Source organism: Sapajus apella, unplaced genomic scaffold, assembly GCF_009761245.1.
Source record: "Sapajus apella isolate SASKATOON/1434 unplaced genomic scaffold, GSC_monkey_1.0 scaffold45, whole genome shotgun sequence".
In the NCBI taxonomy this organism is placed as follows: domain Eukaryota; kingdom Metazoa; phylum Chordata; class Mammalia; order Primates; family Cebidae; genus Sapajus; species Sapajus apella.
This window is the reverse complement of record NW_022436985.1, coordinates 15771845-15785309: the sequence shown is the minus strand read 5'-3', so window position 1 is coordinate 15785309 and position 13465 is coordinate 15771845. Positions and strand designations below refer to the sequence as shown.

Here is a 13465-nt window from a genome sequence, read left to right as displayed (position 1 = left end):
CGCATAGCTATGTCACAGATTCTTAGAAAGGAACTCCCTAAGCTGGAGGACAGGAAAAAGGCACAAGAGAAACTCCCTTTCTAAAGGAAAGTAAGTTCAGTTTGTTAACCTCTGAGAATTATCCTGTGAGGTTGGCCTCAGGTACACAAGCATGTTTAAGGTCTGGAGCAAAGTTGGTAAATAAAATCAGTGAGATTTCTTGAGTCACTTTACTGGTCATGATGTGGTTTAATCATCATGGCCATTTCAGGTGCAAATCATTGTGTGTCTGTTTGTCTGTCCTTCTGTCTGCATGTGGCTGTGTGTGTGACTGACCTCTCTATACCACCCCACTTTCTCCTAACAGACAAACAAAACTTTTTAACACACACAAAATGTGGTTAAAATGAACATCAAAAGTAAGCTCATTTGAGAAAAAAATGGCTTGGTGGATGTATTAGTCTGTTCTCCTGCTGCTATAAGGACATACCCGAGACTGGGTAATTTATAAAGGAAAGAGGTTTAAATGACTCACAGTTCCAAGGACTAGGGAGGCCTTAGGAAGCTTACAATCATGGTGGAAGGGGAAGCAAACAAGTCCTTCTTCACATGGCAGGCAGCAGGAAGAAGAAGAATGAGCAGGGATGGGGGTGTGGAGATGGGGAGCCCCTTATAAAACTATCAGATCTTGTGAGAACTCATCTACTATCATGAGAACAGCATAGCAGTAACTGCCCCCATGATTCAATTACCTCCCACTGGGTCCTTCTCACAACATGTGGGGATTGTGGAAACTAGACTTTAAGATGAGACTTAGGTGGGGACACAGCCAAATTATAGGAGTGGAGGATTCAATTTCACAAAAGACCAACCTGTAACCTGTGGGAAACACTGATTCAAGAATGGAATAGGAAAGAAGGAAGTTGACAGGATTATATGGACCCATTTTATGTACACAAATACAATTACAAAGGAAGTCACCTGATCACTTACACCCAAATATTGTTAGCCACATAATCCCACTCCCACCCTAAGAATATAAAATTCTCTTCCAAGGATCCCTCCTCCCTCTGGTGTCAGGAGGTGTCCTCTGGGGGAATTATGTCATATAAGCACTTGAAACAATTCAGGCAGCCACTGGACCAGGCTGGCTCCAGGTGGTCTGTGCACTCCTACCACCCCTGCAGCAAACTGCCCATGACTGCCCTGCCCAGGCCACCAGTGCTCCCTTGCATTGAAAAAGCTGCTTCCTTTGATTCTGCTCTCTGAAAGGGCACTGTGGCAGGTTGCTTGGGTCATATGTTAAGCTGTTTTTCCTGGCACACGGCACTAGACTTAGGGGGCAGAGAGAAAGGGGAGGAAATTCAAACACCAGCCACTATCTGTTTCTGCAGTCTATAATCCTAGACGCTCAGATCATCTTTCTGAATCTAGCCCAGCAGCCCTTTCAATTGGTCTTCTGCCACTGATATCTCTCCTCCCCTATGTTGACAGGATTTTATTCTTAAACCTAGTTAAAGTTGAGTTCTCAGAAAGTACTTTAATATCTATGTACCTATCTGGCTACATATAGACTCCAGAGGTTGTCACACAATGGACATAGCCAAATCTCAGCTCTGACATGGCAAGGGGGGCCTCCATTATAAATGCATTATATACCCCTGGGAAATTTTTTAATACCATCTAGGAACATTGCCTCTGTTACTTCTACTTACTGATCCTTGAGATGGTTCTCATTTACCAGATAGGGACTGCCTGGAGAATGTCGAGTGTGTTATTTTTCCTTCTAGGCATCAGTAGTCACAGATATAAAAGGGTAAGTGAGGGAGTATTTTGAACTCTTAGAAGAAAGTTTTAACATGGTTCTAATAACAAAGTTGGCATTACACTTGGAACAAAGAATGAAATGGAATTTCTGACCCAACAATTCAGATTTTTTTTTTAATGCTCACTATTCCTTTTCTCTATACTCTCTATTCCCTCCCTTCCCCTGGCTGCAATACAATTGTGCCCATTGCAAGTAAACAGCACAGTTCTAGATAATTACTAATAAGAATTTTAAAAATTAACACCATGGGATGCTCAAGGACTAGTTTAGTAGACAAATTATTGTTGTTATGAATAACTATGTCACAGACACTGAGCTAAGTACATTACATACACTACCTTACTACCTCATAAGGTAGGATCTATTAAAACATCAACTTTACAGAGAGGAAATTAAATCCCAGAGATGTCTATGCCTAACCCAGTTTCACAAAAGCTAAGTATGAAGATTCTCAGGGAAAAAGTAAGAGACATATGAACCTGTCATATGCCTCAGTGGTTACAGCCACTGTGGGGACCTACATATAAAAGGGGAATGAACCACTCAACCAGTCACTCTTCCCCATCTGTCTATGAGCTTAAGGCTGGGCTAACCTTACCCTACTTTGTATCTTCCATAGGGCTCCCCCGAGGCAGGACGCACTGCTTAAGGTAAAATATACTCGACATGGTGAGAAACTAAAAATAAATCAAGTACTTTCTCTAGAAAATTAGACTCCGCCCAAGGCAAACTGTAAACTCCACTGACCAATAGGAATGCATTCAAGCCTGCAGCCTTCCTCTGAGGTCTTAATCATGGTCAGATTAATTTCCACCATATCCCTTCACAATTATACTCTAAACTGAATAACATAATTCTGGGAAAGAAATCTCCATAAAATAAAACCATAGTATCTTAAGGCTGCCTGAAATTCAGCCTGTCACCAAAGTTCCTAAGCATTCCAAAACACCTTTTCAAAGAAAGATGAGACGCCTGTTTGGTGACCTAAGCGTTGGATTCATAAACCTTGAGCTCTAGTTGAAAATTCTGACTGCTTCATCTTTCCTTCTCTACCCTTCAAATAGAAACATTTCGATCCTTCATCATTTATACCGCCCTTAACAGTCCATTCCCCAGCAAGCTCCTGCATGCCCAAGATGCCAAGTATACACCTTATGTTTCTGTTCTCATCATTACTGAATCGGTAATGACAATTTACATTTGTATAACGCTTGACATTTTATAAAAGACGTTTGCATTTGTTACCACACTAGAGCCTCACATCATTTCTGTGAGTGAAGCAAATCGAATATTGATACTTTTTCAAGCTATGAAAGTTGACACTAGAGACGTAAGGAGATTTCCTCCAATAGCTCACAACTAGTGAGGAGATGGTCTAGACTCTGAATCCAGGTCTTAGGACTCCCCATGCAGGTTCTTTGCAATTCGTAACACTGTCATTCTTTGGTTTTCAGCCCCTTGTGCCTCCCTGTAGGTACCCTCACCTGACTTACAATCAAGTTCAGATAATCTCCATGAAAGTAAATTCCCATGTTTCCAGGCACCCAACAGAGCTTCCAGAGAAGTAGGGCATCATTACTTTCCCACTGGAAATATGATAAGGAAACCCAATGGGTAAGTGTTCTTTGGAGTAAATTATTTTTGGAGTAATCTAACCTGACTTACAACCAGAATGCTCCACCAACGGCATGAAAAATAAAAGATTGATTAATAAAATCTTGACTTATGGCATGGATTCGCTTCACTTGACCTATATTGAGGATACATGTTTGCAACCCAATTGAAAAATAAAAAATACTCTGTATTTAATTATATTGCAATCTATGGTTGAATTTCATTTAAGTGGCATTTATAATTGGCACATTTTTCAAGTACTGCTTCTGCCACAGTTGTATATAAAAGTACATTATCATCATTTGCACAACTGCTGCCTAAGTTAACATTAATACACATCCCATAGATCAGAGATGGGATCACTAAAGGAGAGTGGCTGTCACATTTTCATGAAATATAATTAAATATATTCAGAAATAAACTGGTTTCTAGATTCTGCTAAAGCAGCACAGTGAATGTTTTCAAAATTAATAAGCATTGATTTAGCACCTACGTTTTGCTCAGCAGTGCAGAACATTCAGAAAAGTATACAATATGTTCTAAGATGGTCAAAAAATAGGGATAGTTCAGAGTTTGGGGTCAAGAGGAAATTTTATGATAATTATTATACATATTATTTGTCAATTACCATATTCCAGACACTATGCTAAGTATTTTATTTGAACTACTTTAATTCTTATGACAACTCAATGAAGTAGTTATCATTATTATTATTATTATTATACAGAAAGTAAAACTGAAGCACAAAGAAGTAGCTTACTTTATTAAGGTCACATAGCTAAGAAGTAGAGGAGACAGGATTGGAAGCCAAATATATGTTCCTCAGCCTGCATGCTCTGAGTTTCTTTGCTATATTGGGGAATGCTTCATGGAGGGCTGCCTCTTTGATATGGCCCTGAAGATTACATAGGGTTCAGTTAAGAAAGAGCAGAAAGAATGGACATAAGTCATGTTAGAAGGCTGCCAAATAGCATAAACAAAGGCAAGAATTTGTATTTGAACATGTGAGGATCCTTGAAGAAAAATCAATGGCAGGAAATAAAGTTGGCTAGGCAGGGTGAGACGTTTACTAGAACACCTTAGAAATAATCTAGGCAGAATTTAGGGACTTGACCCTTTGGAAATAGGAAGTCATGTAGACTCTTACATAGGAAAGTGATGATGAAGAGGCATTGTGGTATAACAGCAGTTTATTCAGAAAAAGTCGAGAGAAGTGAGACTTGAGGAAAGAAAAACAATTAGTCACTTATTGTGAAATCCTCTCTGGGCCCTACTGCTCCTAGGTCAGAGCAGACATTCAATAAACATTTGTCAGATCAGTGAATGAAGAGTTATATGGATAAAAAGAAAGGTATAAATCCAAGAAAGAATCTGCAGGAGTCACTGACAAATTGTCCATGGTGGAAAAGGAAGAAAAAGCAAAGATGGCACCAAAGTGCTACTTAAGGTGAAAAGAAAATGGGCACTTTTGGCTGACAATGGAGTTGGAAAGGAGAACTGGGTTTCAGGTGGATGCCAGGAGGAAAATGAGGCTTCCATTTTGGTTTGAAAATGTAGGGGCTTGAAAGGAATATAAGATACTCTTAATATATTATAGGTATTTGGAGAACGAAGCCAAGACTGCATTTAAGAATCTCGAAGGGTGGAAAGCACAGATTCTACTCATCACAAATTCAGATAAATAAAAGTTGCCATTTTATTTATGGGCTACCTCAGTAGGCAACTCTACATAGGTAGAACTTTCCTAATGTGAATGTCACTACTGGACCTACTATATCTTATCAAAGACATGCAAAGTAAAGAAATTTATAATATACAAGAACACCATTATAAACTGAAAAGAACTAAGCAAAGGGAAATACATCAAAGAATTAAACTCCTATCCCTGCTCCCTATGACATGCTCTCAGCACTGGCCATTTGGCAGATTTGAAACACCAGCCTTTCCTTATCAAACTAAAAAAAGAAAAAAAATTATATAACAGTTTCTCAGCAAGAAACCATTAGACAGATGTAATCATAATGGGACCAAACATTCTTATAAATGAAATGCGAGCATTTAGGACCACATGTGGAGTTTAAAAGCAGCTAACACAAAAGGTAAGTAGAGTTGCCCCTGCATATACAATGGCTCAGATGTGGTAGAGCAATCCAATTGGCCCTCAAACAAACTGAACTGTGAATTTACAGGACAAACCCAGTATCCATTAGCTTAAAATTCAAATGACTCTCACAGAAAGCCCAGCTGTGGCACTAGGAGCTATTATTCTAGAAGTAAACTTCTCTGTTCTGATCATCCACCAGCATTTAATCAGAGAAGCCACAGCCATACTTGTCCAAGTTATTTGCTTTCAAAGCAGTCTGATCACATGTTTCATTCTCTAGATGCTTGAAGCCCATCAGAATGACCAAGTGGATAAGAGTTTACAAGATTCACTTAGACAAAGGAACTCAGCTACTCAATTGTAATGGGCAAAATTAAGGTCTTTAACAGGCAAATGAGAGTGAAAGAAAAAAAACTGCTTGAAAGTATATCTATTTTAAGGAGAGAAGGGATGGAGTTAGCTGAAATATAAAAATTCAAAGATTTATAAAATGTAGCCCTGGAAATCAATCCAACCAGTGGAGCACATTTGTCATTAGTGGGTGCTAAAAGAGAAATCATTGAAATTCAGGCACATTGTTTAAATTAAAAACCATACCATAAAATATGTTTGGGTAACATGCCAAATTTTTTTACCCAAATGCTCCCCAGTTTAGAGACAGGATATTTATCAAATGCTGTTTGGCAAATCAGTAGTTTGAAACTCTGAAAACATTGTCTCCCCCCAAAAATAATGTTATTACATGGTGACTGGTTTCCCAAGACAGACAACCAGAATCTCCCAATGTATAGCATAATGATGTATAAATATAGTACTGGGATAATGGAGTAATACAAATTGTTTAGTAAAAATAGAATCTTATCCTATATAGCAGTGCTCTTCAAATTGTGGGTCATAACCCATGAAATCAATTTAGTGGGTCTTTATCTGTTTATTTTTTAATAGAATGAAAAAGAAAGAATAAAACTGCAAAGATCAGAGGATATCCCATGTCATAAGGAAAAGTATTATTCTTGAAAATTAATTTCATTGTTATAAATAGCTATGTGCATCCAGGATTGCAATGTAAAATACACTTCTTACCATAAGCCACAGTCAAAACAGTTTGAGTATCTCTTAACAAGGCTTCCATAGTGTGCCTAGCACAAAGAAAGCATTTAAGATTTTTGGAATAAATGAATGACTGAATTGGTGAACACATTAAGAACAAATAAATAGAATGCTAGTTACACACTTCTCAGTTACAGCCCTGACACTGCAATGGGAAGCTTGCTCACTCCCGCATTTTCATACTAGTGAGGCAGTGTGGACAGACAGTTGACCCAGCTGCAATTCCCTATAAGTGGCTCCCTTGGCTAGGGACAAGATCTTGGGCAGCTATAAAGAGAGAAGGATAAGAACAAGGATTCCACAGGTAAATGGGATTGGACTCTGGCAGCAGGGTTCTAGAGGAAAGAGGGAGAAGGTAAGATGGGGTCACCAGATTTGGCAAATAAAAATACAGGTTACCGAGTTAAATCTGGATTTCAGATAAACAGTAAATAATGTAAAGGCAAAAAAAATTATGAATGTTGAGGGTCAGAAAATTACTTTGATCAATCAGACATTTATTTGATGCAAAACTGTGTCCAAAATACATGCCAGGTACTAGAGAATTAAGAAATACATGGTTCCTGACACTGAAGAGGACAGACACACATGCAACTGTCTGAACAATTAACACGTATCGAGCACTATTCTAAGTAAGTGCTTCACAGGCAGTAACTCGTTTAACAGTCACCACCCTGCATTAAGCACTACTGGTATCCCCATTGAAGACATAACTGGAGGTTAGAGAAATTCAAAGAGGAAGTTGTCCAAGGTCTCAGAAAACACACACACGCATATAATATTCAGTGGGCCTCTGGCAGAGGCTGGATATTGTTCAAGATGGGTGGATCTGGAAGTAAGATTTGAGCTGAACCTTGAAGAAAGATACAACTTCAATAGATGACTATTAGGGGAAGAATATTCTGGGCAGAGTAACAGCTTGGAAGTGAGAGAACATAATCAAGAAATGGGAGTAAATTTGCTGGAATATTAGGAATATAGTGATAGGAAGGAAAGATTAGGCAAGTTAACCAGGCAATGACCATACTGTGGGGGAAGTCTGCATACACTGTTGAATCTGCACATGTGGTGAACCACTAATGGAACTGGGGTAAGTAGCTGGTACAGTGGTGAACGTCTGTAGTCCCAGCTGCTCCAAAGACTGAGGCTTGAGGAACCCTTGAGTCCAGCGGGTTAAGTCTAGCCTGAACAACACAGCTGGATCCCATCTCTAAAAAATAAATTTAAAAAACTCTAAAAAACTGGGTTTGAGGCAGGGTCTCACTATGTCACCAGGCTGAAATGCAGTGCAGTGACAATATCATAGCTCACTGCAAGCTCAAGAACTCATGGATTCAAGCAATCTTCCTGCTTTGGCCTCCCAAGTATCTAGGACTACAAGCACATGCCACTATGCTTGGCTAATTTTTTTTTTTTTTGGTAGAGACAGGGTCTCACTATGTTGCCCAGCCTGGCCTCAAGCAATCCTCCTGTCTTGGCCTCCCAAAATGCTAGAATTGTAGGCATGAGCCACCATGCCAGACTTTAAAAAATTAAGTATTTGTGGAAAGTAAATGGGGACCATGTTGAGTTGGGCTTTTAGAAAGATGATTTTGGTAATAGTACTAAAGATAGAGTAGATGAGACAAAAAATCAGAGGCTACAAAACCAGGTAAGTCAATACAGATAGCTGGCAAAGCACTGTGGCACCAGAATCCAGGATTTACCTTCCAGATAAAACACTTAGTAGGTGAGTGACCTCGGACAATTCATGTAGTCACTCTGAGCCTTGGCTTCCTCATTTCCAAAACAGGGATGACAATACCACTTACCGCATTATTGGGGCAATAAAGCAAGCCAATACACAGAAATGCTCAATAAATAGAAGCTATCTATAAATCATCATGGCAATTGAACTTGAATCTGCCCTTAACAACTTCAAGTTCAATCAGCCTTTGATTAAATGTCTCTGGGAATAAGACACTTGTGCCATCCTGATATGATTTGGCTCTATGTCCCACTCAAATCTCATCTCGAATTGTAATACCTACATGCCAAGGGAGGGTCCTGATGGGAGGTGATTGGATCATGGGGGCGGTTTCCCCCATGCTGTTCTCATGATAGTGAGGTCTCAGGAAATCTGATAGTTTTATAAGGGGCTCTTCCCCCTTTGCTGTCTCTGTCTTTCCTGCCGCCTTGTGAAGGTGCCTTGCTTCCTCTTCACCTTCTGCCATGATTGTAAGTTTCCTAAGGCCTCCCAAGCCATGCAGAACTGTGAGTCAATTAAAACTTCTTTGTTCGTTAATTCCCAGTTTTTGGCACTTCTTTTTGTTTTTTCTTTTATTTTTCTTTTTTTTGAGGGGGGGTACTTCTTTATAGCAGTGTGAAAACTGGCTAATACACATCTCAATGGTAACATAGTCAGGGCAGTGAGAGAATGGGGGATTATCTTTACTTCTTCCAAAAAGAATATATCTAAGAATGGAGCTAAAAAACAAAAGGCAAAACAAAAAGCAAAACAAAACGAACTCCAGAATATCAAGTAACTATATTTGGAGAACGTGAGTGAACTTTGAGATAAAGCAGACTTGTGTTTGCATCCTTTCTCCAGCATACAAGAGTGATCTTAAGCAAATTAAGCTCTCTAAACCTTAATCTTCTCATCTGTAACACATGGTTGTTAGCATCTATATCATGAGACTATGTAAAGGATAGCTGCGATCATGTATAGTATGCCTTCAGAACAATGCCTGGCCTAGAGTAGGCAATAACTGATAGTTATTATGTATTGTAACAGTTAGGCAGTAGTACAAGTGGAGACAGAAAACAATGAAAAACACATACAGTATACATGAGTTTGTCAATTCTAGAGACCATAATCATGAATGGTGGTATGGAATTAAACATCCCTTTTCTACGTGTTCAGCTCAATGAATTTGGCTTCTTAAAGGTGTACCACCAGGTAAGATGATAAAAAATAACAGGGTTTTAAAAATGCATAATTGGCCAGACGTGGTGGCTCACGCCTGTAATCCCAGCACTTTGGGAGGCCGAGGCAGGTAGATCATGAGGTCAGGAGTTCAAGACCATCTTTGTCAACATGGTAAAGCCCCATCTCTACTAAAAAGATATAAATCAGCTGGATGTGGTGGCACACACCTGTAGTCCCAGCTACTTGGGAGTCTGAGGCAGGAGAATCACTTGAACCTGGGAGGCAGAGGTTGCAGTGAGCCAAGATTGTGCCACTGCACTCCAGCCTGGCAAAGAGCAAGACTCCGTCTAATAAAAAAACACAAGAAAATAAAAATCCGGATTTGTGGATTGGGGGGAAGAAGGGCACAAAAGATGAAAAAGTAACAGCCTCTGACTATATTATTTTCCCACCACTTCCTGTCCTAGGACTCAAACCCCATTACTGACGAACTACCACCCCAAATGCTACTAAGGCATCATGAAAAGCAAGACTGGGGCTAGAGGAGGAGGTCAGGTTCATAATTCAGAGCTTCATGGGGGAGGAATGGATGCCAGGGCCAGACATCTATCCAGCCATTCAAGCACACAGGGACCTGCGAGGTCTGAAACCCACCTGCCTGCATGCTTCTGGACATCAGAATACACAGCAAGCCCACTCTTTCTGTAGGTGCTGTGCATTGGTGTGGCACAATCATTATTCCAAATACCCAGACCAGTGCTCAGGGCACAGCCGTGGTCCTGGGATAAACTTAAGATCCTTTGCTTTTTTCTAGAAATTTAATTGTTCTCAACAACTTGGTGTACAAACTGAAATACTTTACTAAGATAAAGCAAAAGGATAATAAAATGATCATTAAGACACTTTGTGTTTCCAGTATACATGCTCTGTCCCTGGCCCATGAAGATGGTGCCGCAGGGCACACACTGGAGCTGCTTTTCAACCACAGTGACTTTTTTGGCCCTGTTTTCTCTATAACCTGTCACTCGCTCCCTCTTGCCAGACAACTGCAAACACATTAAGAGGTCCCAGATTCAGTTCTCAGGGTGAATATCCTCTGTGCAAACCTAAGTGCCCTGAGTGGGAAGAAACTACATTCTTGTCCACATTCTAACCAAAATGAAACCAAAGGCCATTCATTAGAAAAACATCCATCTCTTCTCCTGATCTCTCTCAAATTAAAGATAACCAAAGTTAGAATTGGAGCATTTGGTGAAAATGAAAAGCTGCCTAAATTTCTCTCAAGTGTCCTAGCACTTTCACTTTTGGAAACGAATATTTAGAAAGGTTTAAGAATATCTTTCTTACACATTTCTCTCTCCTTCCTTCCCAAATGACTGCCTCTTCATTTATGAGCGAGAGTGTGTTGAAGGGGCTATTGCCTGAGAACCTAGCATGCTCAAGCACATTCCTAACTCAGTTCTTCATCTTTGGGCACTGATTTTCCCGAGAGGTAGGAAAGGGATGATTACCTACATTGTCCAGCAATACTGATTAAGAACGATACATAGGTGGGATGTGTTAGGTCAAGTCAGCCAATAATGACTCAATCCTTTGTAGAAAGACAGAGAAGGCAAATGCTACAAATAGCTTCTGCCTCTAGATGGGTGGAAAATAACACAGAACAAGACATGAGGTGTGACCAAGGACTGAGGGAATTCCCTTTCCTGGGAACTCTTCAAAGACAAAACAGCCGCTCATTTTTTTAATTGTCTAAATATGTCTGTGGCTAGTTTTTACGGGCTGCCTCCTCTCTGGAATGATTGGGAGCCAATCATCCTGAAAAATCAAGATGGGGCATCTATCAGCTGGAGGACAAAAGCAGCAGGAATATACAACCAAATATATAACCAAAAGGCAGTGTACACAACCAAAATCGCTTGGCATGTTTGGTGATTTAAGAACAAAAATCCAGACACAAGTGAAGAGAAAGCCAAAGAGAAAAGCAATTTAAGGAAGTATCTCAGGTCTCCAGAGTGACCCCCAAATGCTACATAACACTTCACAGACCAACAAAGGGGCAGTGATGTCGCATGCCAAAGGTGACAGCTGATTTTCCCAGCAGGTCTGGAAAACTTTTCCAGGTTCTTCATTATTTTATAGGTTTCAGGCTACCAACTGCCCAGGCCTTTCAGCCTGGTTTCTCCCACCCCACTCTTGTTTTCCCAGCTCCTCCTTATCACCTACTATTGGGATCTCCCTGCTTAAAAGCCATTCTGTCACACAGTGGAGGTTATGGGTTGGGTAATTTGAGCTTCAAAATCAAAGGTATGTGACCATAAAATCTCAGAAGGTAAGAACAGCTACAGGTGCCAAAGGTGAGAAGAGACTCGCCAGCAGCCAGGGAACATATTAAGAGTCTGGAACCTGAAGAGGTGCCTTGCTGAAGGACAAACTCCTGCGTTCACCAGAGAAGAGACCAAGTTGTGTTTCTCTGGCCAGTCAGTAAACTGCAGACAGGGAAGGCTGGGCCAGCTCCTGGAGTGGCTGGCCGGGAAAGTCGTCAGGCTACCCTGGCTGTGACTGAGAGAGGAGCGCAGTGCAACGCAGACTGCAGCACTGGATAACCTGGCCGAGTCCGTCAGGCCGGCGTGTCAGGCAGTCTCTTGAGGAAGGGCAGGGTAAAGAGACAAAGGACACTCTCTGTTCTCACCGCAGAGATGAGGAGGCCGGGGAGGGGTTCCACAGCATGAAACTCTCCCTACTGAGTGGTCACTATAGGAAAGCCAGCCAGCCCTCTCCTAAATGATTCCGTGCGGAGTTGCCTCACCGCAGCAGCACTGCCACCGCAAGCAGGTGTGAGCAATTAGACGAACCTGCCTTAGCAACTGCCATTTGTTCACCTGATTTGGCAAATCTCTTTTTAACCCTCCTCATCCCTAGTGTCTCTCACTCACAGAAGACACAAGTTAACTTAAATGGAGTTTGCGCTGTGCGGGAGATTGGGGGAGGGGAGCAGCTGGAGGAGGTAAAAAGGTGGAAACCTTTTGACCGGAAGATTTTTCTGTTGTTTTTCAGACTAAAAGGAAAAAACAAAGTAGGCAGTAAAGAGGACTGCAGGATACTGCTCATTTTTAGACATCCTGGCATTTTAGGTAAAGAGCAACTGGCAGAACTCAGCCCGATGACAGAAAACGTGTTCACCTGTCAACTGGGGAGGGGAAAAAAACAAAACCCGAAAAAGATTCACTGAGGTTCAGGAGCCAGAATCCGGGCTCCTAAGCTCCGGGTCTCCTCCTCGCCCTCCTCCCCTGCTCACCCCGCCCCCATGGCCAGGTGGAAACCAGGCAGGTGAACTGCACACGTGTCAACTCCCCGGCGGGGACCCCGGGCCGGCCAGGGGTCCCTCAGGGGACACACCCTTCACCTACCTCAAACATGGGAGAGGCGCCCTTGCTCGGCAACGTGCAGCCCAGGAGCTCGGCGAGAAACTTTGCCATATACGAGCGGTGAGGCAGGGTCCCTCTCGACGCGCCGCTTCTGTCCTATCCCCGCGCCAGAACCCGAGTGCCGGGATCCTGCCCGCAGCCCGCAGCCCGCAAGCCACCCGGCGCCGTGGCTCGGGGGCTGCCCCGCGGCGGCGGCTGAGCGGCCCGGCCGGGCGGGGAGAGAGCGGCGGCCGCCCGCCCCCGGCGTCCAACGGTGCGAGTGCGCGCAGCCGGGTCCGCAGCCAGAGCCTCCGCGCTGCGGGAGCCGGGGCGCCGCCGCCGCCGCCGCCGCGCTAGCCTTTCCCGCTGAATGTCACTATTACCATAGTAAAGGGAAGGGCCCCGCCGAGGGGGTGGCGGGCGGGCCGACGGCGCCGCAGGACTGGAGCCGCGCAGGGGCAGGGGCCGCCGGCGGGCGCAGCGCCGTGGCGCAGGGACCGGCCCGCCCCGCC

At 42.6% G+C, this 13465-nt stretch overlaps 1 protein-coding gene across 3 annotated transcripts in view; it reads right to left on the bottom strand.

Annotated features, from left to right (window-relative positions):
• RASGEF1B (RasGEF domain family member 1B) overlaps positions 1-13208 on the bottom strand; it is a 630294-nt gene extending 617086 nt beyond the window's left edge. For all 3 annotated transcript variants that reach the window (XM_032239801.1, XM_032239802.1, XM_032239803.1), the window contains exon 1: positions 12957-13208. In XM_032239801.1, coding sequence (XP_032095692.1) covers positions 12957-13025 — 69 coding nt within the window. In that variant the 5' untranslated portion in view covers positions 13026-13208. The remainder of the gene's footprint in view (positions 1-12956) is intronic.
• Between the last annotated feature and the right edge of the window lie 257 nt (positions 13209-13465).